This window comes from Pseudovirgaria hyperparasitica (assembly GCF_010093815.1).
Source record: "Pseudovirgaria hyperparasitica strain CBS 121739 unplaced genomic scaffold EJ05scaffold_10, whole genome shotgun sequence".
Classification (NCBI taxonomy): Eukaryota; Fungi; Ascomycota; class Dothideomycetes; order Acrospermales; family Acrospermaceae; genus Pseudovirgaria; species Pseudovirgaria hyperparasitica.
The window spans coordinates 327,517-353,807 of NW_022985558.1; the positions used below are offsets into that span (position 1 = coordinate 327,517).

The 26,291-nt window shown below is 49.8% G+C and overlaps 10 protein-coding genes across 10 annotated transcripts; 2 read left to right on the top strand and 8 right to left on the bottom strand.

Moving 5' to 3' along the window:
• Window positions 1–462: 462 nt before the first annotated feature.
• On the bottom strand, window positions 463–3,213 carry EJ05DRAFT_46715 (glucan 1,3-beta-glucosidase). Its single transcript, XM_033742832.1, has 3 exons — window positions 2,913–3,213; window positions 2,317–2,862; window positions 463–2,264 (listed from the first exon to the last, which is right to left on the bottom strand). Exons 1-3 carry the CDS (start codon window positions 3,108–3,110, stop codon window positions 615–617), a joined length of 2,394 nt encoding a protein of 797 aa, XP_033599344.1. The 5' UTR covers window positions 3,111–3,213; the 3' UTR covers window positions 463–614.
• Window positions 3,214–4,996: 1,783 nt separating this feature from the next.
• On the bottom strand, window positions 4,997–6,902 carry EJ05DRAFT_477127 (PLP-dependent transferase). The gene is made up of 3 exons (XM_033744183.1): window positions 6,239–6,902; window positions 5,765–6,165; window positions 4,997–5,681 (listed from the first exon to the last, which is right to left on the bottom strand). Exons 1-3 carry the CDS (start codon window positions 6,764–6,766, stop codon window positions 5,162–5,164), a joined length of 1,449 nt encoding a protein of 482 aa, XP_033599345.1. The 5' UTR covers window positions 6,767–6,902; the 3' UTR covers window positions 4,997–5,161.
• Window positions 6,903–7,476: 574 nt separating this feature from the next.
• Window positions 7,477–8,889, bottom strand: EJ05DRAFT_47222 (uncharacterized protein). Its single transcript, XM_033743140.1, has 3 exons — window positions 8,837–8,889; window positions 8,128–8,779; window positions 7,477–8,048 (listed from the first exon to the last, which is right to left on the bottom strand). Exons 2-3 carry the CDS (start codon window positions 8,522–8,524, stop codon window positions 7,633–7,635), a joined length of 813 nt encoding a protein of 270 aa, XP_033599346.1. The 5' UTR covers window positions 8,525–8,779; window positions 8,837–8,889; the 3' UTR covers window positions 7,477–7,632.
• On the bottom strand, window positions 8,187–9,218 carry EJ05DRAFT_517258 (uncharacterized protein; the record flags this gene model as incomplete). Its single annotated transcript, XM_033748672.1, has 2 exons — window positions 8,187–8,779; window positions 8,837–9,218. 2 exons carry the CDS (start codon window positions 9,216–9,218, stop codon window positions 8,601–8,603), a joined length of 561 nt encoding a protein of 186 aa, XP_033599347.1. The 3' UTR covers window positions 8,187–8,600.
• A 1,169-nt stretch (window positions 9,219–10,387) lies between these two features.
• EJ05DRAFT_477129 (argininosuccinate lyase-like protein) lies at window positions 10,388–12,229 on the bottom strand. Its single transcript, XM_033744184.1, has 3 exons — window positions 12,015–12,229; window positions 11,131–11,961; window positions 10,388–11,072 (listed from the first exon to the last, which is right to left on the bottom strand). The coding sequence occupies exons 1-3, from the start codon at window positions 12,061–12,063 to the stop codon at window positions 10,558–10,560; spliced, it is 1,395 nt and encodes a 464-aa protein (XP_033599348.1). The 5' UTR covers window positions 12,064–12,229; the 3' UTR covers window positions 10,388–10,557.
• Window positions 12,230–12,327: 98 nt separating this feature from the next.
• EJ05DRAFT_466155 (ADP-ribosylation factor-like protein-like protein 2) lies at window positions 12,328–13,498 on the bottom strand. The gene is made up of 6 exons (XM_033742800.1): window positions 13,178–13,498; window positions 13,011–13,121; window positions 12,947–12,963; window positions 12,752–12,897; window positions 12,616–12,696; window positions 12,328–12,559 (listed from the first exon to the last, which is right to left on the bottom strand). Exons 1-6 carry the CDS (start codon window positions 13,234–13,236, stop codon window positions 12,428–12,430), a joined length of 546 nt encoding a protein of 181 aa, XP_033599349.1. The 5' UTR covers window positions 13,237–13,498; the 3' UTR covers window positions 12,328–12,427.
• Window positions 13,499–14,194: 696 nt separating this feature from the next.
• On the top strand, window positions 14,195–17,112 carry EJ05DRAFT_46655 (uncharacterized protein). The gene is made up of 4 exons (XM_033742811.1): window positions 14,195–14,819; window positions 14,867–15,073; window positions 15,124–16,683; window positions 16,731–17,112. Exons 1-4 carry the CDS (start codon window positions 14,302–14,304, stop codon window positions 16,798–16,800), a joined length of 2,355 nt encoding a protein of 784 aa, XP_033599350.1. The 5' UTR covers window positions 14,195–14,301; the 3' UTR covers window positions 16,801–17,112.
• A 2,806-nt stretch (window positions 17,113–19,918) lies between these two features.
• On the top strand, window positions 19,919–22,474 carry EJ05DRAFT_47298 (uncharacterized protein). Its single transcript, XM_033743292.1, has one exon. The coding sequence runs from the start codon at window positions 20,220–20,222 to the stop codon at window positions 22,083–22,085; it is 1,866 nt and encodes a 621-aa protein (XP_033599351.1). The 5' UTR covers window positions 19,919–20,219; the 3' UTR covers window positions 22,086–22,474.
• A 611-nt stretch (window positions 22,475–23,085) lies between these two features.
• Window positions 23,086–24,112, bottom strand: EJ05DRAFT_486919 (uncharacterized protein; the record flags this gene model as incomplete). Its single annotated transcript, XM_033745571.1, has 4 exons — window positions 23,086–23,090; window positions 23,142–23,426; window positions 23,604–23,681; window positions 24,100–24,112. 4 exons carry the CDS (start codon window positions 24,110–24,112, stop codon window positions 23,086–23,088), a joined length of 381 nt encoding a protein of 126 aa, XP_033599352.1.
• Window positions 24,113–24,740: 628 nt separating this feature from the next.
• On the bottom strand, window positions 24,741–25,487 carry EJ05DRAFT_517260 (uncharacterized protein; the record flags this gene model as incomplete). The annotated part of the gene is made up of 2 exons (XM_033748673.1): window positions 24,741–24,842; window positions 24,942–25,487. 2 exons carry the CDS (start codon window positions 25,485–25,487, stop codon window positions 24,741–24,743), a joined length of 648 nt encoding a protein of 215 aa, XP_033599353.1.
• Between the last annotated feature and the right edge of the window lie 804 nt (window positions 25,488–26,291).

Genomic DNA, 26,291 nt, shown 5'->3' on the forward strand with positions numbered 1-26,291 from the left:
ATGAGGTCTCACCTGGAGTGCACGGGTGGCGGTACCAGCTTGGATGTCATGCCAAGCCCAGGCACCTGCCGCGTGGTCACAGCAACCAATCACTGGAACCAGCCTCGGTCTACGATGTATTGGCACTAGCCTCATGTTATGGCGCGCGCGCGTGAGACAACAAGCCTCATCTCAAGCATACTCCGCTGTGACTGTGAACGCTGCTCCGTCTCCAATCGTCATAGGTATTATCAGCAAACAACTTGGAAGGGTATCCGCCTCGATCACCCTGCGCCACGCAATGTACCTGACAGGTCAGCATGCTGTGTAACCCAAGCAAGGAACGCGTTATGAGATCTCCAGAGCCTACACAAATGGTCTTTGCCAAAATGAATCTATGCATATGTCTCTCTCTATATATACGAACTCATAAACCATGCCATGTATCAATATATGTACATACAAACGCCAACAACCACTAAGCAGTCTATCCACATACATACCCCTCAAAGAACGCCTAATAATGCAAACCGCGTCAAACCCCGGTGCGACCAGCCAGGGTGATGCCGTTTGGGTATCTGATACAAATCCCCATGAATAAAGGAAAAAAAAAGAGAAACCCTCCACTGTCCACCCTACTTCGTGCTCGCACTAAACCTCGCGAGCGTAGCGCAGAAGTTACTCCGATTATCCTTATCCAGCGCCGCGCCCACACCATCCACAGTCACCATGTTAACACTCGCCTTCGTGCTTAGGCCAAACAGATGGACATTGCTCTGCGTGCCCTCCAGACTGACCATGTTAAGCTGGCAATCATTGCCCGGCACGCACGTCTGGCCGTAGTTTTCGAAGAAGCTGTACAGCCCGCCGCCGAAGAGCAGGACGTCCGACGAGTCGCGCACGCGCAGGCCCCAGGCCTTCTTACAACCTGGTGTGTCGTCCTTACATGACGTTGCAAAATCGGGGTCGTTGATGGCGGACTGCACGGCGAAGGGCACGGTGGCGTCCGGGTTGCCCTGGAAGTACGGCGTCTCGGTCTGGATGGCGGACATGAAGACGTTCTTTGCGGCGGAGAGCTGGTAGTTGTAGAGTACGTTATGCTCGGACGCGGTGCCCCACCACCAACTCGCCCCCTCGCTCTCAATGAGCACGCCGCGACCATTGAAGATGTCGATCTGGCTGAAGGGTGCGGAGTCGAGCTCGTGGTCGGAGACCCAGAACCAGGTGTTCTCGAGGTAGTAGTTTGCGGCGCCCTTTGCGCCGTGGAAAAGCAGACCTGCGCCCTGGCAGTCGGGGCGCACGCTGTCCGCGGTCCAGGCGGTGGTGTTGGACTTGAGACACTTGTCGAGTTGCAGGTTTGAGCCGGCGTAGCCGCCGACGCGCCAGTGGACGTCCCAGAGACCGGAGGCGCCTTGCTCGGATGCGAGATTCCATTGCATGAGGGTTGCGCCGGGAGCGGGGCCCTGGGTGCCGATGATCATGTCGCTCATTTCGAGAGATCCGGAGTCGCCGGCGTTGGCACCGACTTTGATCGCAGGGACAAGCTTGGATGCGTCCGCGAACTTTTCCCCTGTGACAAGGAGCATCGGCCAGAGCTCGCCAACGATACGAGTAGCTTTGTTGGACGGGATGGTGATGGTGTCGGAAATCAGGTAGGCGCCGTGGTCAACGTACAGAATCTGATCGTCGGCAAGATCGTTGAGTGCCTTTTGAATGGCCTGGGTGTCGTCAGACTTGCCATCGCCTTTAGCGACCGTTTTGATAGAGACAAATTTGTCGACAGGGACAGTTTCGTATTGAGGTTTGCTTCGAGTGAAAATCTTGCCATCCTTGAGGAGCTCAGCCGGCTTGCTTGGGGCAGGTGTAGTGTCTTGAATGCGATTTCCAGGGCTCATGTCTACATATTGCTGACCTTGGGCCCAAGAGTCGATCTTGGCGCTTCCTGCGAGGACTTGCTCCTGAGACGCACCCTGGACGGCAATAGGAGTGTTTGTCATGTCGACGTTGTTGAGAATAAGGGTGCCTCCAGTCGTGGGAGCACTGTCTTCCGAAAAGGAGCTATTTACGCCGATCTTTGCATTGATGGTAGAATCGAGCACAAGCACAGATCCGACGGTCTGGTTGACTCCACTTCCGGTCAAGGAGGGAGATCCATTAGCCATGTCAATGCCGATGTCAGCACCATTGATGGTCAGACCATGGAACGACCAGAGCCAGTTCCAGTTCATGAAGATGGCAGTCTTGCAATCATTGAATGTAGCATTCCTGACAGTGAATTGTTGCGACTGGAGACTTGTTAGCAGTGTATGCAAATGGTGCCATGTAATAGAGACTTACGCCGAGAAAAGCACCATAGGCACCTCCATTGAAGGTAAGATCGGTCATAAAACCACCAGATCCGTTATCCATGAAGATGCCTTTCTGTGCATTGTTGTCCCCACCCTTTACCATCTCGAAGCGGATATTCTGGAGAGACGTGGCTTGGGCGACCTGCCAGTGAATACCAGCGCCAATGTTTGGTGGTTGAGCGGTAGTATCAATGACAAAGTTGCGCACCTGGCGGAAAAAGTTGTTCTGGTTGGTGAACCAGTTGGCGCCATCTGGCTCATAGGGATCCGCATCGATAATGGCCATGTCATTGAAATCAGGTGTAGCCTTAAGGACAGGAAGCGAGGTGATTTCCCCGATCATCTGAGTGTAGTAATGCTGCTTGAGGGACTTGGAGACTAGGTATGTGCCTGAAGGAAAGTATATGATTGCAGGCTGAGTTGTTCTGGAATCGCAACCAAGGCCACAGCGTTCCTGACCCGGGATGGCTTCAGAGATGGCCCTGTTGATTGCGGCTGCGTCATCCGTGATGCCATCGCCTTTTGCACCATAGTCCTAAGCGCTGATTAGTCTTGTAAAGTTTGACATTGAGCTGTGTCACATACCATGACATTGCGGAAGACTTTGTATCCCTGATCAGTACCAAAGGCTGGAGCGCCATTACGAGCAATGTTTGCGAGCCACCAGGCTGACTTAGCTGTCTCTGCAGTCTGTGGAACAGGGGTGGCAACGACGGGATTGTTTGCAGAGAGGAACATAAGAGCGTTTAACGCGTACAACGCGCAAGAGGCAAAAGCGACCATGATGAGAAGAAATCCGAATCGAGAATCTGAAAATTTTGAAGGCTTTGGGGATTTCCGCAAAGTCTGTAGGTGTAAATGATGAACGTCAGTGTCCTGCACTACGTTGTCGAATCTTATATAGTAGAAAAAGGGAAAGGGCGAGAATGAAAGCCGTTTAATGATGCAGAAGAGAGAGCGTGATGGTGCTGATATAGTAGTCTACGACTTTTACAGGAGAGACAGGTGACAATAGGTCATAGACAGCGTGTCTGAATAGGAAAATTTCACAATGAGAGTGGATAAGTGGGTAATGCGATCCACGGACAGTGATGTCACGGGATATGAACAAGGGAGCGGGAAGAAGTGAAGGAGAAAGAAGGAGAATAGGCAACTCCGGGAATGAGCCAGCACACAGAACAAGACGAGCGTGTAGATAGAAAAGAATGTGGCAGGAAGATATGATAGTAGATATACAAGAAATGTATCGTGGCCGGCAGATGAAGCACCGATCCGGGACCAGCGGCTGTGGCTTAAGGGGGCCCAACAGTTCATCAACACACCCCGGACCAACGAGAGAGGACGTACATAGAAGAGTGTTTGCCCACCCGGTTTCAGATCTTCATCTGACAGCGATAACCTCGTGGGTACGTGTTTGATCGAGGTCGCGATCGAGGTTGGCAGGGATTTGGCAAGGCTGGTGGTGATGGTTGTTGACCATTGTTGACGGCCCTGCCACATCGCATTTATATCAAGTTTCCCATCCCGCGAAGCGTCTGTCTTCAGGAATGCATCGTGGTGTGGACCATCTGTCCCTGGATGGATAGCGTCCTCTCCAGACATTCTGGTGTTGCTTTGTGTATAGACCTGAGGAACATAACCTTCCCCATGCGATTCAGTAGAGCGTGCACTGCTACCTCAAGTCGTCCACACGGACCAGGAACACTCAGCAGGGATAGCCTCAAAATACACTGAAGGAGTGCAAGATTAGTCTCGACGACAGGTATAGCAGGTCAATAGGCGGCTTGAAACACGGCCTCTGCCTCAATAGCAGTGCCGAGAAGTGAATGGAGAGGTTCCATTAGACATGAGGATGCCGCCAAGCTTTCTGTGAGCCCTAGAACCGGGCGCCACAACCCCTTGCCGCACCCGCTAGCGTGTTTCGCTCCAGCCCGCACCACGCCTTTTCACTGGCCCCTTTTGCCTTAACCTTGTTGCGAACCTAATCTTGCGTAGTTCTCTCTTGTCCAGCAATCACTTGAGAGAGTTGCCTGCCGGAGACGGCATCTCCAAACGTGATCACCAGGGGGGCGGCAGAATGATGCCCTATGTAAGCGCGTGTGCTACGACGCCTACGACAGGCACTGCCAGGCGCCACGATCCAGTGCCCCAGCGCATACGGACAGAGTGCCACAGGCGTTGATCGCCATCGTACCTAAGGCGCGTCTCTTCACTCCGAATGCGTGTGGAATCCGTACAACTCATTGCGCAGTTCATCGAGATATGAGATATGAATCGACTGTGGCTGGCCAGCCATGTCAACCACCTAGATTGTTTTCTCTTGAGCACTACGCCCCACGGTGACGTATCACATCAACTTCAGCACCGTACAACATGACATGTTCAGGGCGGTTAGTAGTCTGTTCGAATCGATCGTTTTCGTCTCCACCAATGCACGCACTGCCCCGCCGTGTGCTGGAAACATCTCCACTCAACCTTAAAAAAGGGGCCAAGGGTCACATCATCTGCGATATACCAGGTACACGCATGCTTCGACAAGGCCGTGGCGTTGCTTCGGGTAAGAAGGTTGCGGAACGTGGAGTGAAGAATGTGACAGCGCCAGGAATGTTGCCTGTACGAGTTATTATTGCCTAGTTCGTGCAAAGTTGGGGTCGCGAATTGATTAAGGGTCTGATAGCGTTGCCTTCAAGACATGGCTCTCTGTTGGGAATTAAGGCTTTGACAGCCTTGACAGGTCACCACGAGGCAACGTAGATCTGGGGAGGTCAGGGATAGCAAGACCCTTTCATTTCCTCACATGTTGAATGCATTCGACATACCCTGTAGATTGATACTCACCAGAAGCTGCTCGTCGGCTTCTTACTGCTACTCTGCTCATCAGTTGTGCTCGTTGCCGAACTGGCATTCCCCCCCTTCAGCATCCCTCTAATTACAGTCGCCAACCTCTCAATACCCTCGCGCAACCTGTCCTCGTCCTCCCACGCAAAGCAAAGCCGGATATCATTCGAGAAGTCGGCGTTCTGCGTATCGCCTGGCACCTCAAATAGTCTACCGCCAGCCACAACCAGATTCTCCTCTTCCGTCGCCCGTTTCACCAGCTCATCACTGTCGAGTTTGTGCGGTAGGGTCAGCCAGATGAAGTACCCGCCAACGACCTCACGATCCGTCTGCGGCAGCGCGACGCCGAGTGGCAGTAGGTAAGTCTGGATTGCGGCGAGCATGGTGCGGTATCGGCGTGAATAGGCCGGTTGCAAGACGTCTAGGATGTACGTCTGCAACGCGCCCGTCTCAAGCATATCTGAGACAAACGTCGACGTCAACTGCGATGGCGCACCACCCGACCGCGACGTCCCCCTAACAGCCAAGTCAGCACACATACAAGTTCATAACCACAAGCCTAGCCAGACCAAACAAAGGCAAGGAACAAAACAACCTACGCCTGGCTCACACCAAAGCTGAACTTCGCCGTCCCCTCAACCCAGCCCGTCCGCAAGCCTGGCCCGGCGATCTTGCTGAAACTCCCATTACTCGCCGCATTCCCGAACCCGTCTGCGCCTTCACGCTCGGCGCCGCCAGCCAGATACCTGTCAACATCCACAATCCGCGGCAGCACGGCGGTAGGAAGCGGTCGTTGCGCCGACGCCTCAACATCGTTCGGCCACTGCAAGACATCGTACACATCGTCGGTGACAACGAGGGCGTCAAACTCGCGCGCCACACGGACGAGTGCTTCGCGGCGACGCAGCGACATGGTCTTGAAGGACGGATTCGAAAACGTCGGCACGGCGTAGATGATATGGCGATATATCTTGCCCCAGGGGCGCGGCGGCTTGAATTGCTGCGCACACGAACAGTCAGGCAACCGTGTGTGTGATCCGGAGGGGATAAGGGGGACAGGACAGGCCACGTACAGGGTCACCAGCAGCAGAGTCGCCGTCCAGCTCGCTCTTCTGCAACTCTCGCCGCAGGAAGTCGATGTCTATGCCCTCCTCATCCTCCGGCACGGCGCGCAGCTTGCTCTTTAGTCCTGCGTCTTCAAAGACGCGGAACACGAGCATATACGTGGGCGCAACGCACCACACATTTCTCGTATACGAGGGGTCAGTATACACGCTCAGGATACAGCCCATGTTCTGCGATGCACCGCCCGTGATGGCGATTCTATCTGCACTCATGATGCTGCTCCCGCTGCCTCCGCCTGCCGTGGAGTGGTAGAAGCCCGTGAGCCATTTTGCAATGTTGTCGCGCAGGCCCTGGAAACCGGCATCGGTGCCGTACAGCATGCCAGGTACTGACACGACCGGGTTGGAGAGTACATTCTGTGTCGCAGTTTGGAGGAGTTTGGTTGGGAGGAGTGATGGGTGAGGCCAGCCGCGGAGGAGGTTGATTAGTGGTTTCTTGGATGTCGCGCTTCCGGCGACGTCGGAGAAATTTGACATTGCTATCTTTAGAGATGCTCGCATCAGGTTAAATAGACCAGTCGTTTGTCAAAGACTACTCTCCCATCATGCCGCAGTTCTGTGGGCTCTAGCAGAACTGGAGATGTTGTAACGAGAAGCCAAAGGCGTTATCCGGATCCATAGCTAGGTGGGGCACTCGACCTCGACGAATTTATACGAGATACCCACATGGCTTCGAAAAGCGAAGCACAGCTTGTAAATTACTAAAAACTATCTACGGCCTTCGACGAATCAGTCGTGAATAGTTTCACATTCTACGAGACCTCCGAGGAAGCCTTACTTTAGATAATCTTAGTTTGACAACGGATCTATTTCTACTTTCGACAACCTCCTCCTTCCAAGGAAGCATCTAAAATGATGAACATCAAGTAGAACTTATCGCATCGTATGAAATGCAAAACCATAGCTAGTACGCGCCTAACGCTAAGCGTTATAATCTTATACACATAGTTTATCCCGTTACTAGCACTCGGCCTGCAAGAAGTCAGGACTAGTAAGATCTGGCGAAAGAAAACAGCCTCGTCACTCCTCATAATCCCAAATAATGGTATCAAATAAGTATTTGAAAGCCTTGTACAGATAGATAATCAAATCCAACACTATCCATTAGTGAGGAAATGTGCTGCCTCAGGCATTAACGATACGATGGTAAGGCACTCAGGCCCACTCATTGCACAATAATTCCAAGGCCATATTCGTCCATATCACTACCATTCCTAATTATATCCCAGCGCAGTCCATCCATTCTCATCCATTCTCTCAGTTCCAAGTAAGTCACAACCCACAACCCTCTGCCGGAGCAATCTACCTACCCACATCATCATACGTCATCCCTCGCGTGCCACCTAGTATCCCACCAAGAAGTGGACCCAGTGGAGCCCCAACCGCCGGGCCACACCACAACCACCCACCAACCCTCGCGTGCAAGCGAAGTGGAAAGTGGAGAATGGAGTGGAGTGTTTTTCGTAGCATTTAATGGAAAACCAAGTCCGAAAGGCTCTATAGTGTCCCAGGTCGGATATGCCGGCAGGCAGCACGGTTGGATTCATGACAAGCATGACCGGCAAGACTGGCAAGGCAAGATAAGGCTGGGAGAAGGCGACTACATGGCACGGAAAAGGGGACCCGGTCGTTGGCATGGAAAACCTAACATCGATGGATGGATAGGTGGCATGACGACGTACGTCATTTTGCCCGCTAGTGAAACAAGGCACGATGGATAGACAAGGCATGCGTTTCGAGAGACGTTTGGTTGTAGAGCCTAGTAGATTCATCAGGGGCATGTTGATGATGCATGCGTCGTATCTAACATCCCAACGTATGCGCAAGTATATACATACACCGTGGTCTATAATGTATACATTCTAGCGTCACGTGCTGTGCCGCCGAGCGTCGTGTCAGGCCGCGATGTGCAGCCCAAGATGCAAGCCAAAAAGCATGATTGAACAAGAAAGTAAAGTTTTGCTCGCCCTCGCCTTGCCAAAAAAGGCCCCGACATCTTCCGACTGGCTCTGGCATGATTGAGCGAGATGCATGCCGCGCCGTTTCACCACTGCTGACAGGGTGCGGATATGCAAGGCGGGACAGGGCACAAAGACATTCTGGTCCCGTTGGGGTGCAAGTGTGCATCGTATTGGGTACGCCGGCCAGCCCAACAATGCACGCGATAAAGAAGAACTCAGAAAGACCGCCTGAAATGCTGACAGAACGCCTGTGTAAATGCTTAAGTCGTGGCATGATTCTGGAATGTAGAAAAAACGTTGTTGCGATGGGTCGTGATTGTGGTACTAAAAGAAGTTCTGTGGCCGTTCAATCATCGCGACACAGCCATGTTCGAATTTTTAATTGCCAGAGTTAGGTCTTCTGCGGTGAACGATTGGCTGTGACCACTGCTCATGGCGGCGTCGGATTGGTCGCGAGAGTCTGGAACCGTGGAAGCCATGTCAGATGTCGAGTGGTTAGGGTAGTCTCTTGAATGGCGTCTTGACAGACCTTTGGCGCATATTGTTAGATCCTCAGAAACAGTGATACATAACGAACATAACTCACCATTGGAGACATCGCCCTCATCGTCCGATCCCTCATTGACGTTGGCATCCATACGCATCTCAGAGAAGCTTCTTCGAGGCGTCCTCGTGAAGTTGTGGCTATTCCGCCGACTTGGCATGCGGCTACCCATGGGGCTGTAGAGGCTTGTTTGACTCTTCCTTTTCCAGGCTGTCGCAAAGTTGAACGCTTCTAGCCTCTCCTTGTGTTCTTTGGCTACCGGTCGCCGGTATTTTGGCGTTGGCATCTTCTCGCCTGGCTGATAGAACAGATGGGCTGGGTACGCGGAAGTAGCTTGTGATTTCGAGAGTGATGAGTCCGAAGATTGAGACGACGAATTCGAAGAGCGGTGGAAGACACGCTTGATGCTTTTCCGGATCTGCATTGTGGATATGACGGGTGAGAAGTTGTTGTGGGTGGTGATATTAGTTGAGACGTGCAATTATAGGGAGGTGATGTGGAGGGCAGTTAGGTGTGTAAAGAAGTGTGTTGCGACTTTGAAGGCGTATTGTACATCGATATCGAATGGCCGTGTATGTAGATTGGTTGTGAAAGGATCGAATTGGGCAGAAGATGAATACAAGGAGCGCAGCGTTCCGTTAAATCGCTCGCGCGTGGCAGTCAAGCAGACCACAGTCTAAGAGTAACCTTTCGCAAGGGTGTGTCCGTGTCGTTGCAGAAAGTCAGCCTCAACGTGGGTCTTCCGGATGCTCCGAGTGTTCCAGCGACAGCCAACCACACCCGATTCTAGGCCACTCAGACCCAGAAAATTCCTTCTCGCGTCCATTCAGAATCGTCCATCGATCTCTGCGCTGTTTGACTGACTCTCCCCAGAATCTCAAGGACTTAGCATGTCATCTCCGCAGCTGTGGAGGCCCCATACTTAGCTGCACCGCCCAATAACTTTCCAGCAACGAGTGTTGCAGCGCATCTGCAATCGAATTTTGCGGCGTTCCTGTCTTCATATCAGTGAGGCTTACTTTGACGATTGAGATATTCCAGGCTGATCACCGATACAATCGAATTGAGTTTGCAAGGATCCCTTGATACGACAGTCAATCGGCCGAGGCCACCATACCTGCCCTCGAGAAATGCCACACTGTGTCCAGACTCCACCGGGAGGAGAATGAGGATGGTATGGGTAAAGAACCTGCCAGTGGCTAGATGCTATTGGTTGGCTCATGACTCCAGGAACGGCCCATTAGCCTTTTTCTGCATCGCGTTCTAGAAAGGCTAGTGGTCCGATAGAAAGCTTGGTGCCATTTGCAGCTTGCTCTTCGGACACACCGAGCGATGGATTGTCGTGGAATGTGGAGTTGTGGAGTGTGGAGAGGCGAGGTCGGTCTGGGGAGAGTTTATTCAGAAGGTCGAGGAATTTAGTTCAAAGTCGTGCAAACTTCAGGCTGGACTGGACTCTTTAAGCCTTCAGGGCTCTAGGGCTGTACGTGCAAGCTGACGAGGTGTTCCGTTGGTATGGAAAGGCCGTTTCGGCAGAAGCGGCAGACTCCGAGAGGACTCGGGCATGGATGCATGCATCCCTGGTGATCTGCATCGAAATTAATGTACTGCCACGGCGGTAATGGTATTCGTGATGACTACAGTAGGTATTCCATATCTATTTCCCATAATACAACATCGATTTAGTACACTTTTCTATTTCATTCCCTTCAATCTCTCCCAAATACACTGCGCGCTCGCCAATTAACGCTCGTAGAAGACTTCTTTCAACCAATGACTTGCAGCAAAATCTGGATCTGCTCCTTGACCGCGCTGATGCTCGTACCTCCCTTGGAATTCTTCAACTCCACGCTTCGCTGGTAGTCGAAACAGCCTGTCACGTCATCTCCAAATCGCTCATCCACGCTCTGTATCTGCTGCAGAGACAGCTCGTCCATAGGTTTCTTCTCATCCTCAGCAAGAGCCACCACCCGACCTGAGATATGATGTGCAGACCGGAATGGCACACCCTTACGGACTAGGTACTCGGCCAGGTCGGTCGCGAGCATGTCGGGACTGAGTGCTGCAAGCATCTTCTCAGGGTAGATGGTAAGGGTAGAGAGAACACCAGTCGCTATTTGGATGCTGTCGGATACTGTCTTGATGCAATCAAACATAGGCTCGACGCTCTCTTGGAGGTCTTTGTTATAAGTAGACGGGAGGCCTTTTATGGTCATCATCAACCCGGTCATCTGTCCGAAAATACGGCCTGTCTTGCCGCGAATGAGCTCAAGAGAGTCACCTTCGAGAGAAAATGAGGTCAGTATGGTATGTGTGAGCAAACGTTCTGGTTGGCTTACAGTTCTTCTTTTGCGGCATGAGCGAACTGCCTGTAGAGTATGCATCGCTGAGCTTGACGAAACCAAACTCCGCAGTACTGTACACAATGAGGTCCTCACTCCACCTGCTGAGGTGTTGCATGAGCATAGCTGCCCACTGCATCGTCTCGACCACGAAATCTCGATCTGCGACTGCGCTCAAGCTGTTGTATAGGAGACCTTCAAATCCGAGTTCTTCTGCGATTGCGACTCTGTCGATCTGGAACGGGTTGCCAGCAAGAGCACCGCATCCTAAAGGAGACCGATTGACTCTCTTGATAACTTCCCTAAGCCTTTCAAGGTCTGTTGAGAATGACAAGCCATAAGACATCATCCAATGGCTCCATCGTACAGGCTGAGCCCTCTGTAGATGGGTGTAACCTGGCATGACATGCTCAACTTCGGCCTCTGCCCTACTACCAGTGACCTTGAGTAGCTCAATCAGGTGCTTCTCGAGGTCCCGCAGCTCATCACGGAGCCATAATCGCATATCAGTAGCAACCTGGTCATTACGCGACCGGCCAGTGTGCAGCTTCCCAGCAATGTCCTTGCCAATGATCTCTCCCAATCGACGCTCGTTTGCAGTATGTATATCCTCATCTGCACCTGGTATGATCTCGAACGTATCGTTCTCCCACTCTTTCAAAATCTCCAACAGCCCTTTCTCAATGACCGCGAACTCATCCTTGGTAAGAATGCCAGTGTTGGTATTTGCCCGGGCGTAAGCGATAGAGCCACGGATATCTTGGGCGTAGAAAGCACGGTCGTAGTATATAGATTCGTTGTATTTAGTCATCAGAGGATCAAGGCCGCCTAAAACGATGCGTGAGTGAAACGACCTTGGTATGACTCTTCTTGGAGCTTACCCGTGAAGCGGCCTCCCCAGAGCTTGCTCTCGACCGGCTTGGAAGCCATTGAGCGCCAATGTAGAGGGTAAAATGGTAACAGGATATATTAAGGTCTAACAAGGAAGTAAAGAACTCAGAATGTGATGTAGAGGGTGTGACAAGCAATTACGGACTCTCGCGATAAGCTCGAAGTTTTTTTTATCATACCGCAGCGACGCAATAGGGTGGGGTGCGTGCAAGGAGCTCGGGGCTGGCTGGGACGCGAAAGAACTGCCTGGATTCGCTGGGGATGCCCACCAAGCTAATTAGCTCCCTCATATTTGACGAGCATTGGGCGTAAAGATTCATCATTCGACCTGTGAGATGCATTTACAAAACCATTATGCAATCGCCTTCTTGAAGGGACAACATTATGGCGTTATCTACCGTTTTCAGAATAAGAACAGTCTGTCCTTCGCATCTTTGACCACCCACTCCAGTCCTTCCTTGAGATTGAGACCCGTTATCGCGCTACATGCCATGATGTTCCAGGTATGGGTATGGATTGAGTCAAGTTGAAGGCTCTACAAGCAGATGTCAGCCATGTGGACAGCGTCTCATTGTACGGAGCTGCTCTGACCTCTCGCACTTCATCCTCCGTCATGGCCCCTGGCACGTCGCTCTTGTTCTTAAAGACAAGTAGACTCGCGCCTGTCAATCTCTGCGCGCAGATGCGTTAGTCGAAGAAGATTGAACCGATGCCTTTGATGATATACTTCTTCCTGGAGCAGGCCTTTCAGTTCTGTTGCGCAATCCTCCATTCTTTCGCGATCCGTTGCATCCACCACCCATATGAGCGTGTCTGTCTTTTCAAAATAGTTCTTCCAATATGTTCGCAGGGTCTTTTGGCCGCCGACGTCCCCTGAGCGTCTTGTCAAAGCTTGTTGGTTATCTGTCCCGGCTAGTCTTACATATGTTCAGTTTGTATCTGAGTGGTGTCAGTCACAGAGCTTATCGCAAGCTGTTCAGACTAACCCATCGTATTCGATTGTCTTAATGATGAAGCCAAGCGTCGGACTGACCGTATTGACGTCTTCGTTCATTATTCTTTTGACGATCGTGGTTTTGCCCGCGTTGTCTAGGCCCCTTCGTTCTTCAAATTTAGTTACTTGGACGACGTTTCGCAAGGTCAGTTGTCTCACAGCATTAATATTCTCATCTCTTTGTCTTTCAGACGTGCTTTCCGTAGTATCGACAACATCGCATTGCTTGATCAATATGTCGACTTCGTAGAATGAAGTTTTAAGAGTAAAACTTGGTGCGCAATCAGATTCCTGATTGTGTGCTACTCGTTAGGTCACGTCACGGGACTCTAGTCTCTCAGCATCCTCAGAAATGAACCTTGTTATCAGACGGTTATTGCATTGGTGTTGTTTCTTTTAAGACTTTCTTTTATCGTCGATGTACTTTTCATCAATAATATATATAATGCTTCAACTCGTCACGAATATGGAAACCTCAGCTATTGTCAGCGAACGTGTCTTTCTGTATTGGAGTAAGACCACCCGGCAGTAACCACCAAGTAAAATGGAGGTACCTAGTGTTTACTTTTTGCCTGCAATACGTTTTGAAACTTCCTGATCTACGGGCTTTTCACTGTTCTCTTCTTTGAGCCGAGTCTCCTACCGATATACAGGGCTACACTCTTCCATTTTACCTCCGTCCTTTACCGCACCAAAAATTCTGTTTGACTCATTGATGCAGACACCTCCTCCTCCTCCACCTGATATGGATGACGTCAGGGGTCAGCGTGGTCGAGGTGGAGATCGAGGTCGCGGTAAGGGGGGCGGACGCGGACGAGGACGCAGGCGCACTGGCATCGAACGAGAGTGTTTGCTGCGAACCGACAACACTGTTCACTGTTCACCGAAGACAGTTCCGATCGCAGTCGCCGAGCAAGTTTCAGCATCGTCATCAATCCAGCTCATACATGGTCAGGGTTTACTATCACAATCTCGAGAAAGTGGCACAGTCATAGAAAGTGGGGAACAGCACGCACAATATAAGAAGATTGGTATTGAGACGGTATGTACCTGGCTCAACATGCGATGATCCTCTATTGAGAAGGAGGTGAATCAAGTCTATTGTCGCTTTGCATTCACCGCACACACCCCTTCGCTCACATCCCTTCCCAGCCACCCACATTCTATAAATCTCTTCGACTGCTTCAACTTCCAGTCTCTTCAATTCTCATATCCACTTACCTTCTGACATCCATTGTCACAACCTACAGAGCAAACCGTCTCGTCGTCGACGTCGTTCCAAAATGGCGCAACAGCCAGGCTGGATTCCGCCTCACCTTCGCGTGATTCAGGCGGCCCAGCAAGCTCGCAAGGAGCAAGAGAAGCTTTCGCAGTCGATTCCATCCCATCTTCGAGACAAGCCGAGCAATGACTACGGTGTACCTGTTGCTGTCAAGGTTCCTCCTGTCAGAGCTCATCAAGCCACTACAAGCAAATTCGTTCCACCTCATCTTCGAAAAAAGATCCACAACGATCACGGTAATTCTGTGACTGCTGAGACCAATAGTTTGCCTATTCCAGTTGCTACCGAGATGCAGTCTTCTCAGTCGATCCAACCTCTTCTTGCTAGCAATTGCCCAAACCATGGTTTGACAGCCCCTCCTACCAACAGCGCTCCGTCCGTTCAGGTTGCGGAAAAGCCGCAGCCATCCGGATACATACCACCTCATCTTCGCCATAAAGCCCGGCAAGCTGCCGTCAAGACTCCAGCTCTAGCAGCAGAGCCTCCGGTACAGCGCAAGAAGTGGGTCATTGAGCCTCTGTGAGTTTCAACATGTTCGCTTTTCTTTTCAATGCTGATCGACATAGACGCAACAAATCACCCTCTCCTGTCACATCTTCAGTGCCTCCGCTTGCACCCGAGCCTGATTCTGTTTCCCCTTCGCCCGAATCTGCTACCAGCCCTTCACAACTGCCACCTCACCTCCGCTACACGACTCAGCAGGGCGCGATCAAGACCACAGCACCCGTAGTGAAGCCCCCAGTCCAGCGCAAGAAGTGGGTGGATGAGCCTCTGTAAGTCCTAGCGAATGAACCTTCATTCTCGAAAATACTCATCGAAGCAGTTACAACAACACGACACCTTCGCGTACAAGACCACCAATGAGGCATCCGCTTTCTCCTAAACGTGAGCCTGGCACAAGTTCCTCAGTAGAGCAACTTGCCAGCAACAAGACATCAGCGAAGAAGACTGGCACTACTGCACTCACGTCCCCAACTCAACACAAAACTGTCAACTTGGATGCTGTCTATCGTGGGTGGGCAAACCGTAGGTCTGAAGAGAAGAAACAGCCTGTACATGTCAAGAAAACCGCTCGAGAGAAACGCGGGTGGCCCAAGAATCCTAGGCCGCGAGTTAAGACTCCCGACAGCAATGCTTGGGGATCTGGCGACTGGGAAAAGCCAAATCCTGGAGGTGTCGAGATCGAAGTCCATGGCGGTCAAGATCCTGATTATGATATTCGCCAACTCACTGACTGGAATGGCGACTGGCTTCCTGCACCAGTTGAATGGGAGAACCGTCGAGGCTTTCGTCACCGTGGTGGAAATTTCTCTCAGTGGATGCACACCTGGGGGACCGATCATGCCAACAACCACAAAGTCGCAGTCATTCCTCTTTACCCTCACGATGGTCCTGTTGTTCATCCAGACTGGTTTCCCAAGGTCATTGACGAGCAGTCGCCACAAACTTTTTGGGACTCCTTCTGTAGATCTGCCCCGGAGCCGACTTGGGAAGAGGATCTTGCATGGAAGCCTTGGTGGTTGACCATCATCGATGGTATCTTCATTCCTACCCCCGAGCAGCCAAGTGACAAAATGTCTCCGGAAGAAGAGCTCGACTATGCACAGAATAACACTTTCGGGCTCCACAGCGATGGAGCTGCTGAGTGGTACGCCACCAAAGAAAAGCTGAAGCACATTGAGAAGAAAAAGAAGAGAGCAGAGATGAAAGAAAAGAGGAAAGAGTCGATGGAATTGTTGAAGACCTACCAAATCCAGGTCCCAGACAGATCTATCAAGCCGGAGCTCAACATCTATCTTCGCCCGATGAAAGCTTCAGACATTCCCCAGGTCACGAAGATTTACAATTGGCATCAAGAGCATAGTGTCTCACCACCGGAAGTTGACCCTGTTCCTCTACGAATCATGCAAGACCGTATTGCAAGCATTGAGCAAGCTCATTTCCCCCTCATTGTCGCTGTTGAGAAGGTCGCATCCAAGAAGTCCAGGTATGGTGAATTTGCTCTTACAGAGAACATTGCTGGCTACGCATACGTCGATGACTACCACTCCCGAGCTGGAATGCACCGCTACACTGGAGAGATTGATGTCTACGTTCGCCATGATTGTCGTCGCAAACTAGTCGGTACTTGCCTCATGGACAAACTTATGTCGCTTGTTGATCCCGGCTTTGACGAACGAGGAGGCTACGATTGGCGTAGCGGAGAAGACTCGACCGGCCAATACATGCGCGGTGGTCGTCGTATGATGGGCAAGATGATGATCAGAGTCGGCTACTTTGATGGCGATGTCCCCGGCTATGAACGTGCGGAGAAATTCCTGAATCAATTCAACTTCACCATATGTGGCAATGAAGAGAAAGTTGGTGCCAAGGACGGTCGATTGTAAGTAACCTTGAGCAAATCTCAGATGACCTACTGATATCATATAGCACCAATGTTGCTCCTTTCCAGTACACGACCAGCTACATTACCACGAATCTCCTGAACCCAACGTACTAGACGCAAGTCCGCTCGACTATGATACAGCAGAATGCAACTGCCAGTGTAAATCCATACAGTGTCGTCATTTCTGCCGAAGCTATCGATGTACACCAAACTTGCCTACAGGAAACCTCATACGTCGAAAATTGGGCAGAAGGAAACTGCCAGCACAAATCCACTCGAGCAGAAGGAAACTGCCAGTACAAATCCATTCGAGCAGAAGGAAACTGCTAGTACAAATCCACTTGAGCAGAAGGAAACTGCCAGTACAAATCTAAGGTGTCATGGAAAGACACCTTCGAACGATTTCACGGCTCTTCGCTGTGTAGACACATCCGGAGTTCTCTGCATACCCCTTGTCATATACCCATTTCATTCGTACCATTCCCTAGCACCGACTTCCCTCTTGCTTCTTTCTTTACTATATCTTGTCTTCACATCTGGATATTCTCCTTGGCGATCATCACTCACCTCACACATGAAAGAGGTGGACTTTATTCCATCCGGCGCATTATGCTGGCTGCTAGCAGGCAATTTGCCGGCTCTTTAGAGTCTAGCTTCGGTATACTCAGCGCACTAGAGAGAAGAATATGTCTCTTTGTTTCTTGGCAGCATGGGCCGAAGCGACAAAATACTGTACACTAGGAAGGGTTAGAAAAATGAAACTGCATGTACCACTGACTTTTCTTGTTTGGTGGTGGTGATAATGATTGCCTAATGGCCTTTGCACTGTGAGAAGCTGGCAGTGATGTTTGGAATTTGTGAAGAGAGACGCCAAAAGTTGTGATGATTATGCAATATGACCAGCATGTTGAGTGGAAACCCTGTCTTGCCTCCTCTATTTAAGTGAGTAATAGCTAGGAGCTCATTAATGAGTGCACACTCTGTCTTGCCTCATCTGTGTCAGTCATAGTTCATAGTCACAAGTATGGATGGATAGGTAACGAAAACGAAACGCTCACGACGGTCACGACGAGTACGCCGCTCACCACAGAGTAGATAGTCGCCAGCTAACTACACACAACACACAACAAGTCATACTCAACACATACACAAAGTCACAAAGTCACGAGTCAAGCGCAGCCTGTGTATGTGTCTGTGTGCTTCCATTATGCTATGCGCATCCCGTAGTATGTATCGTAGTTTCTCAAAATCCTAAAGTGGGTCTGGCATGGCAAGGGAGGGTCGTGGGATGTATTTTGTAATGCTGGTTTCATGTATGTATATTTGTTTGACTCGCGGTTTGGGAGGAGTCTTGGAATTATCTAATTCTACGTGTGGGGGAAAGTGAATCCTACGTCAGGGTCTATCGACTACCGAGTACGTACTATAGGTGGTAATACTTGTGTAGGATGCGCCGTCGGAATGACTGTGGAGACGGAACTACTTGAGACGCTTGAGATAATAATCTATTTGGGACATTTGCTCTTTCGGGTCGCTGGGTGGGTTGGTATTATGAGTGGTAAAACTGGAGGGCGAACAAAAGTCATGTTCGTGTGTGTATGAGCGGGTCCAATAATATCTGACATGATTCACGGAAGAATGCAGTGGTACATACCTGCTGAAACTGACGCTTTTCGCGAGCGGTGATGTGGGAGAATCGTCTAGTCGCCTTGAAGTGCTTCAGCAAGCCTCGTTGTCGGCCTTGAAACTGGACGACTGCATCATTTTCGCTACAATATCTCATCAAGGCTGATAGTAGTGTTTTGTTTCGAGACAAGAATAGCATTGAATGGATGGCATGTCACCAGGTTATGCGCCTGACAGTCAGTCTCTTCTCGGGCCTGGCCGCCATTCGGTCCGAATCGCAAAACGTGGGCGCAAACATCTCTTCCTGGACTTCAGCCAGGCGTCTCGCGCAATGCGCATTACAATAGGCAGAAGACGCCTCAGAAACACCAAGTCCATGCCGTGGGCAGGGGCAACGTCCTATTATATTCTACTCTGCTTGAAGCATTGGCCCTCATCTCGGGTTGTGTCACCGTGGTCATGCAGCGTAACCGCGCCATTCAGTGTACGCAAAAAGGGCGAGTTGCCAGAGTACCGACATCTATGGATCAGTTTCGCCGGTCGGAGCTATATCTGATCTGATATATTAGATGGTTTCTCGGAGCAAACGGTCGTCCATCGCCAGGAGCACGAACGCGCTATCGTTTAGGCTTCGTTCTAGTTTATGCACCGCGACTAGCTGCCGCCACCCCGGCAAGCCACCATAGAGGTTTCAGGTGGTGTAGGAGAGTAGAGTCGTGTGAGTGAGGTGTGAGGACGAGAACAGTGCTGTGAAGGACGAAGACGTGTCTGATGTCTCTTTTAACAGTCTGCTGACCCTAGAGAGAGAGGTGTTTGAGTGGCTGACCTGCTTGGAAGGGTGTGGCAGTGAGTGACGCAAAAGGGCCTTTAAGCCACGCACCGGCAGCCTATCGCAGGCACGCGACACGGCATGATGAAACAAGAGCGACGAGGATGGGAAAGGCGAGGTGTTTTGCGTTGGAAACGAATCAAAGGAGATGGTGATGATGGTTTGGCGGAGCTGGAGTGGAGTTTAGTGGGTGTTTGGCGTTTCCAGTGCAGCGAAACGCCTGCAGCCACTGCCTATCGATCCACCTGCCCGGACCCCGCCAGAGCTCGAGCTTCACCAAATCCTTTTCTTCAACATCATGCACCCCCCCGTTCTTCCTCTCCTCCATTCATTCTCGAGCTTCTGGCTCTCTCTATCTCTCTCTCTTCATCATTCGGGGGGTGTGTGTGTCTCTGTATGTCTGTGTGTGCTTCCTTCCACTTTTCTATTCTTCCGATCTGCGTTTCACGAGTCAATCGGGTCTTTCTGTCCAATTGATTTGGACTTCTTCTATCCGAGCCCGCCGTAGTCGATCTACTCCTTACTCGAGCGTTGATCTCAATACCAAGCCGACGCTCCCCTCTGTCCAGAGCTCAAACTTCATATACTCTTCTCTATCCTCCGTTATCTGTTTGTGGGGATTTCGGCTTTTCTTCTCTCATTCTCTGGATATACCTTCCCTGCCATTCACTTCAGTTTCGGGTATAGCTCGCACAGTGCCAGATTCACCTACCGCCATCTTTGCTGGATCAGGAGCTGGCAAGATCTGGACGCTGTCTCTTCACAATACCTGACAACATTACATGCCCAGTACATTGTCATGCTCTACCAAAGGTAGCCACTCTGCCACTCGCTCATTGTGCAGTGAAGCCCTTCCTCTCTGAACAACGCATACCTCGCGAGCGAGAACGACTATTCAAATCAACCTTGATTTCTTCGTACAAATCTTCCTATCCTTTCTGGCACCCCTACATACCGAAAACGACTCCAGGCATTCCACAGTGCTCACTCCTTCAATCACACTCACTACCAACAATTGTCCACAGGCCTTCCACCTCCTCAAACACACGGATCCGGTCCTTGGACCGCGCTGGTCGCAATGATTCCTAACAAGGCAGAAGATAATCTGCTATGGGTCTTGGATGAAGCTATCCCCGACCTCAGCAAGCGGGCAGGAGACCACCCTAGTTTCGCAAACGTCTCCGACCTGTTTTCCTTTGCACATGGCTTGGCGGGAGTAGATCAAATTGGCAACTATCGGTGGACATACGTCCTACTTCTGTCTTTTACTCTCGTCTGCTTCATCACATTGATATTACGAATCCACCAAATGATACAATCACATATTCGACATCTGGCTGCTACAACACACCCCGGTAAAGAGGGAAAGAACAAGCAAAACTTTTGGAAAACGAATGAGAATTGGTACTGGGCGAAGCTGAAGAAACATTTGTTTTATGCGCCTCTCTGGAAAAATCGCCATAATCGAGAATGGCAGTTGTCATCGGCGATCAACATGGGTACTCTGCCATCCAGGTTCCACATGGTGCTTTTGGTACTATACTTCGGGTCGAACCTTGCCTACTGTCTAATCCTGCCGTATCACGAGCAAGAAAAAGCGATAATAATGGCATCGCTTCGTGGAAGGTCTGGGACACTTGCCGCCGTCAACCTGATACCTACCATCCTTTTCGCGTTGCGAAACAACCCCTTGATCTGGCTACTGCACGTCAGCTACGACACGTTCAACCTACTCCACCGGTGGGCCGCGAGAATAGTTGTAATCGAGACAGTGGTGCACACCGTTGCCTGGTTTATCAACACATACCGCGCAGGTAAATGGGAGCAACTCAGCGATACGCTTGCCACCACGCCCTCCTATCAGTGGGGCTTAGTTGGCACAGTCATGTTTGTGTCCCTTTTTTTCACCGCTTGGTCTCCCGTACGCCACGCGTTTTACGAGACTTTCCTTAACACTCATCGCCTCTTTGCGGCTGTCGGTATTGCCGGCGTGTACGTCCACCTCGATCTGCACCGCCTTCCTCAGGTCCCGTGGATGTGGATTGTCCTATTGTTTTATGGCAGTGAATGGTTCATTCGGATATACCAAATCATCTACAACAGCATCGCGACCCGAGCTACCACGAGTATCACTGTCGAAGCCCTACCGTTCGAGGCCAGCCGCGTGACCGTCAAGCTGGTTCGTCCCTGGCATCCGAAGCCTGGGTGCCACGCTCATATCTATGTCCCAGCGATAGCCCTCTGGAGCTCACATCCCTTCTCGATAGCATGGACCCACCCTGAAGGTACAGCAGACGACAAAGAGAAGATGGATGTCGAAAGCTTGATCGGTCGACGCACGACTACTCACACCATCTCTTTCATCTGCAGAGCCAGAGAAGGTATGACCCGCAAGCTTTATGAGAAGGCTGCCAACCAGCCAAACCACATCTGGCATACATGGGGCGCCGTTGAAGGCCCATACGGTGGCCACGACAAACTTAATTCGTACGGCACGATAATGCTATTTGCTGGCGGTGTCGGCATCACGCATCAAATAAACTTCGTCCAAGAAATGATCAAAGGCTACGAAGAAGGAATAGTCGCATGCAAAAAGCTGATCCTCGTCTGGACGATACCGAAGGTCGAATGCTGCGACTGGATAAAGCCATGGATGGACCAGATATTAAGGATGCCAGGGCGGAGAGATATTCTCAAAATCATGGTGTTCATCTCTAAACCGAACAACGCTATAGAGGTCGTGAGTCCATCGGAGAGCGTCAGGATGTTCCCGGGTCGCTGCGATCCGCAGAGACTCATTGACAAAGAGATCCGAGAACGCGATGGTGCCATGGCAGTCACTGTCTGCGGACCAGGTGTCTTTGCCGACAGTGTACGGGCAGCCGTGCGAAATCGTGTCGACGTTGGCGTCATTGATTTCATCGAGGAGGCCTTCTCATACTGATCGCCGTCACTCTTAACACCTCGCTACTGTAGCAGTTTTTTCCTTTGCGCATATACCACATTTTTCTACCTTTGCAGTAATCGCAGCATGCACAGGCGTCACGACGCGTTTCCTTCACATCACATCACATGGCATCTCTTGCATAGCATCCATCCAGCACGATGGCCTTTGTATATATGATATAGCATAGCATCTCACATAGATGGCGGGCATTAGTAAAAAGTCGCATATAATTGCCCCAGGAAATATATCTCGAATACTGAACATTCCACAGCGGAACCGTGATAAGTGTGATAGCACATGTATTCTCTACTACTCATATCCTTGTGAAATCGTTTTACGTTGAGCGGTCTATGTACTTTTTACCTATCTTCTGGATGTATAACTGCGTAAGGTTGAGTAGACTATATGCTTTTTTCCTAGTCTATATATACATAGCTACGTAAAGTTGATTAGTCTATACCGTTTCTATTCTTTCCTAGCTTATATAGAGTTAAAAATCTTTAGAGTCTATCGATTTTCTAGAAATTATAACTGTTATGGACAGAGATGTCATGTCTTGGTCAAGTATTTATTGATTGCTCCTTTCCGGAATCTATGGCTTCTCTATATAGGACCTTCAGTCCGTGGTTCTTACCGATATCCATCTCCTTATTACCTTCCGTGACAGCTGCCCCCGATAACTCGAAACGACAATGCTTTCCTACGACGATGCTAAAGTCCTTCATTCTAGTAGACTCGCTTTAGTTAGGTACTCGTGCAAGTACTACCCGAGGTTACTATCACCTATAAGGTAGTAGTAGAAGTATTTATAGTATCCCTATAGTATACTCCTCTATAGCTTAGGTTCTTATACTTATATAGCTTCTATCGCCTTCGGGTTTATCGCTAATGCCTAAAGCCTATTATGAATTTCGAGGAGAGCGTCGAATTAGGTATTAGGGTATTTAAATATACGATTTAGAACTATTCTTATTACTCTTATTTCTTTTATATTCATTTAATCTATTCGTAGTATTAGTATAGCTATAGAGATCTATAACTATTCGTACGTACCGTTATCTTTTCTCGGCCAAGTCGAGTAAGCTACGGTAGTAGTAGTCGCGGATTTAGTAGATTCAGCAGAAGTAGAAATAGCGGTTTTAGCGGAAGTGGGAACTACGGATATTAGAATGACGACGGTATCTATATTTATAGTAGCGGCGCTCGCGAGACCTATGACGTCGGTCTCTACGATATTTACGGCATTAGTTTCCACTATTAGAACTGCTATTAGATTATTAGCGGCGGCGGCACTTACGACGACGTTAATCTCTACGTTAGTTACGGTATTAGTTTCCACTATTAGAACGGTAGTGGCGGCGGCACTCGCGACGACGTCGATAATTACTTACGGGTCTTCTATTTAGATGTCTTCCGCGTCGTGAAATTCGCCTACCGACTCTAAGTCGTCGGTATCCGCGAGGTTTGCGAATTACTATATTTATTCCTTAAACTCCTTAGAGACTGCTTCTTCACGATCGACCTCTGCTTCTTCGTACACGACTTCTACTTCTTTAGGCACGACTTCTACTACTATTTCTTTATACACGACCTCTATTAGGTCGTCGTTTATATCTATATCTAATTCCCTAAAGAGTGTCCCATCTCTTTACGTAAGTAGTAGGTCGAAACTGGATTTAATATGTTCCTGGTATCTTAGGATTACCTCTTCTATATCCTATGCACCGGCATTTATCTCCCGATTCATTGTTTTCATAATACTATTCGGATGTTATGGATCTATTATAGTTCCTATGAATGCCCTTGTCCAATCTACGAGTTCTAGCGATACTCTATTTAGATCTTTTTCTACGGGTGTAGTAGTTACTGCGGGCGTAGTAGTTACCGCGGGCGTAGCGGCTACGACTATTATAGCGATCTTTTGTGCAGCGATCTTTTGTGCCTCTGCTAAGAACCTTTTCAGAGCCTCTGTTGTAATTTCTCTTATCTGTGCTTCCATCTCTTTTTCGACCAAGACATGACATCTCTATCCATAACAATAACCCTAAAGAACTACTAAAAGCTAAGTATTTTATATAATATATAGCTATTATCTAGTTATATAATATTTAGAAGTAGAGTAGTCTATATAATATCTAGCTATAATAAGTCTATATAAAGTCTAGAAGCTAGATACTTTATAAAATTACTAGATATTAGAAGTCTATAAAACTTTTAAAAGTTAAGAATTTATCTATTTTATAACTATTATATATCGATTAAACTTAAGATAAGCGGAATACTCTATAGGATATTTAGGTATTATATAGCTATATAACCTCTTAAAGAAGACTAGTCTATATAATTCCTCTATATCACTAGCTAGTGCAATCATTAGAAGTAGAAAGGTATATATATTTTTTCTATGCTCTCTATCTATATATTTATGAAACGCTGAACAGTCTATCCACTTCCGTCTATCCTCTGCCTATAAAATCATAAAATACTAAGCAGTCTATACAATATAGACATGTCCTCTACCTATGTAATAAGTTAAACCTAAGCTGTCTATACATCTTACGTCTGTTCTCTACCGATAGAATCATATAATACCAAGCAGTCTATCTATATTTCCCTATCTCTATACCCACATATCACAAAGAACGCAAACACTCAAAGCTGAAAAATGGTATGAATTGTGAAGGGTCCCACCCTCCCGTTCACCCTGCAGCCGAATTTTGCAGTCCCTCTATGTACAAAAACGCGCTGTGGTATCTAAAACAGGAAAAAAAGCGCTATGCTACGCTACAGTAAACCCCCAAAACCGGAAACCCCGACGCTGCGACCTGCGCTTGCCCGTCAGAGGCTCCATACCGTCTCCCACTCCTCCTCTTCCTCCTCCTCTTCTTCCTCCTCCTTCTCCTCCTCCTCCATCTCTACGTCCTCACAGGACGACGCCTCTCCACCCCAGCTCTCCGTCCCGTTCCACACCAGACACAACGTCCCCTCTGGGACCACCTCCTCCTCGTCCTCTTCCTCCTCCTTTTCGACCGCCACCGCCGCGGTCCCCCGGATCATCTTGATCCCCATCTCCTCCCTCCAATCCACCATCTTCACCTCCCCTTCCTCCTCCTCGTCCTCCTCGCCCTCCTCCATCTCCCACTCTCCCTCTCCCTCATCCATCTCCACATCCACACCCTCATCCCCCCACCCGGGGATCATACAGAACACAACCGCCTTGCACCTCTCCTCCATCCACTCTCGCCGCTCACGCTCGCGCTTGAGTGCCCGGCGGTGTGCGGCGTCCGGGTCGTCGAGGGAGGCGGCGGTCTCGTGGGCGAAGGAGCTGGGGAGGGGGTCCGGGATGTAGTCCGGGACGTTGAAATGTTCGTAGGGGGTGTGGCGGGTGTAGTAGGCCATGTTTGGTGTTTTTGGCCGGTGTTGTCTGCGAGAAAGAGGTAAGCATGTGAGGGGTGAAAAAGGGGGTCAGAAGGGGAACATACTGTAAATTAGTGGTGTGTGGGGGCTTTGGGTGCAGAATCCGGATAGACCGTTGATTCTGTGGTGGTGGTGGTAGTAGTGGTAGTAGTAGTAGTGGTGGTGGTAGTAGTGGAGGTGGTAGTTGTTGTGGTGGTAGTGGTGGTTGTGGTAATGATGATGAGGATGGCAGGGCTGAGTATTGACTGTGCCCAGGATGTGTGTGGAGAGAGAAAATGTGTTGTTGTGTGTGTGTGTGTTTGCTGAATTGAAGATATGTGTGGCTGTGCCAAATCTGCTAGTGCGTATTTTGTGAATTGCAAGTGTGGCTGTGCAGATTTGGATGTAGAGAAGATAGTTTTGCTTTCAGATTTAGAAGGGAAGAATTAGATACTTATGGAGGCTTGTAGCTATGAGGAACTGTGCGGAAGACCTATGGGTCCATGGAGGTGCGCGGAATAAAGTGAACCAAGGGTCGCGCACACCGTTGTGCTGCAATGGGTAAGGGATCGTTGTTTTTACGTATATGCTGGATGGGCAGGAAGTCTGCGGATCCAGGAACGGTATGGTATTGTAGATTAAAGTGGGCTGCTCGAGTGTGATTAGATTGTCGATTGTCTCTTATCGCCTTGGGGAGCTGGTGGTGGATTGGGTGCTCGTAGGATAGGGGGCCTGGGCAGGGTAAAAAGGGATAAGGAGCGCGTTCTGTGAGGAGGAATTGAACTGCAATGCGAGTCACATGGATAG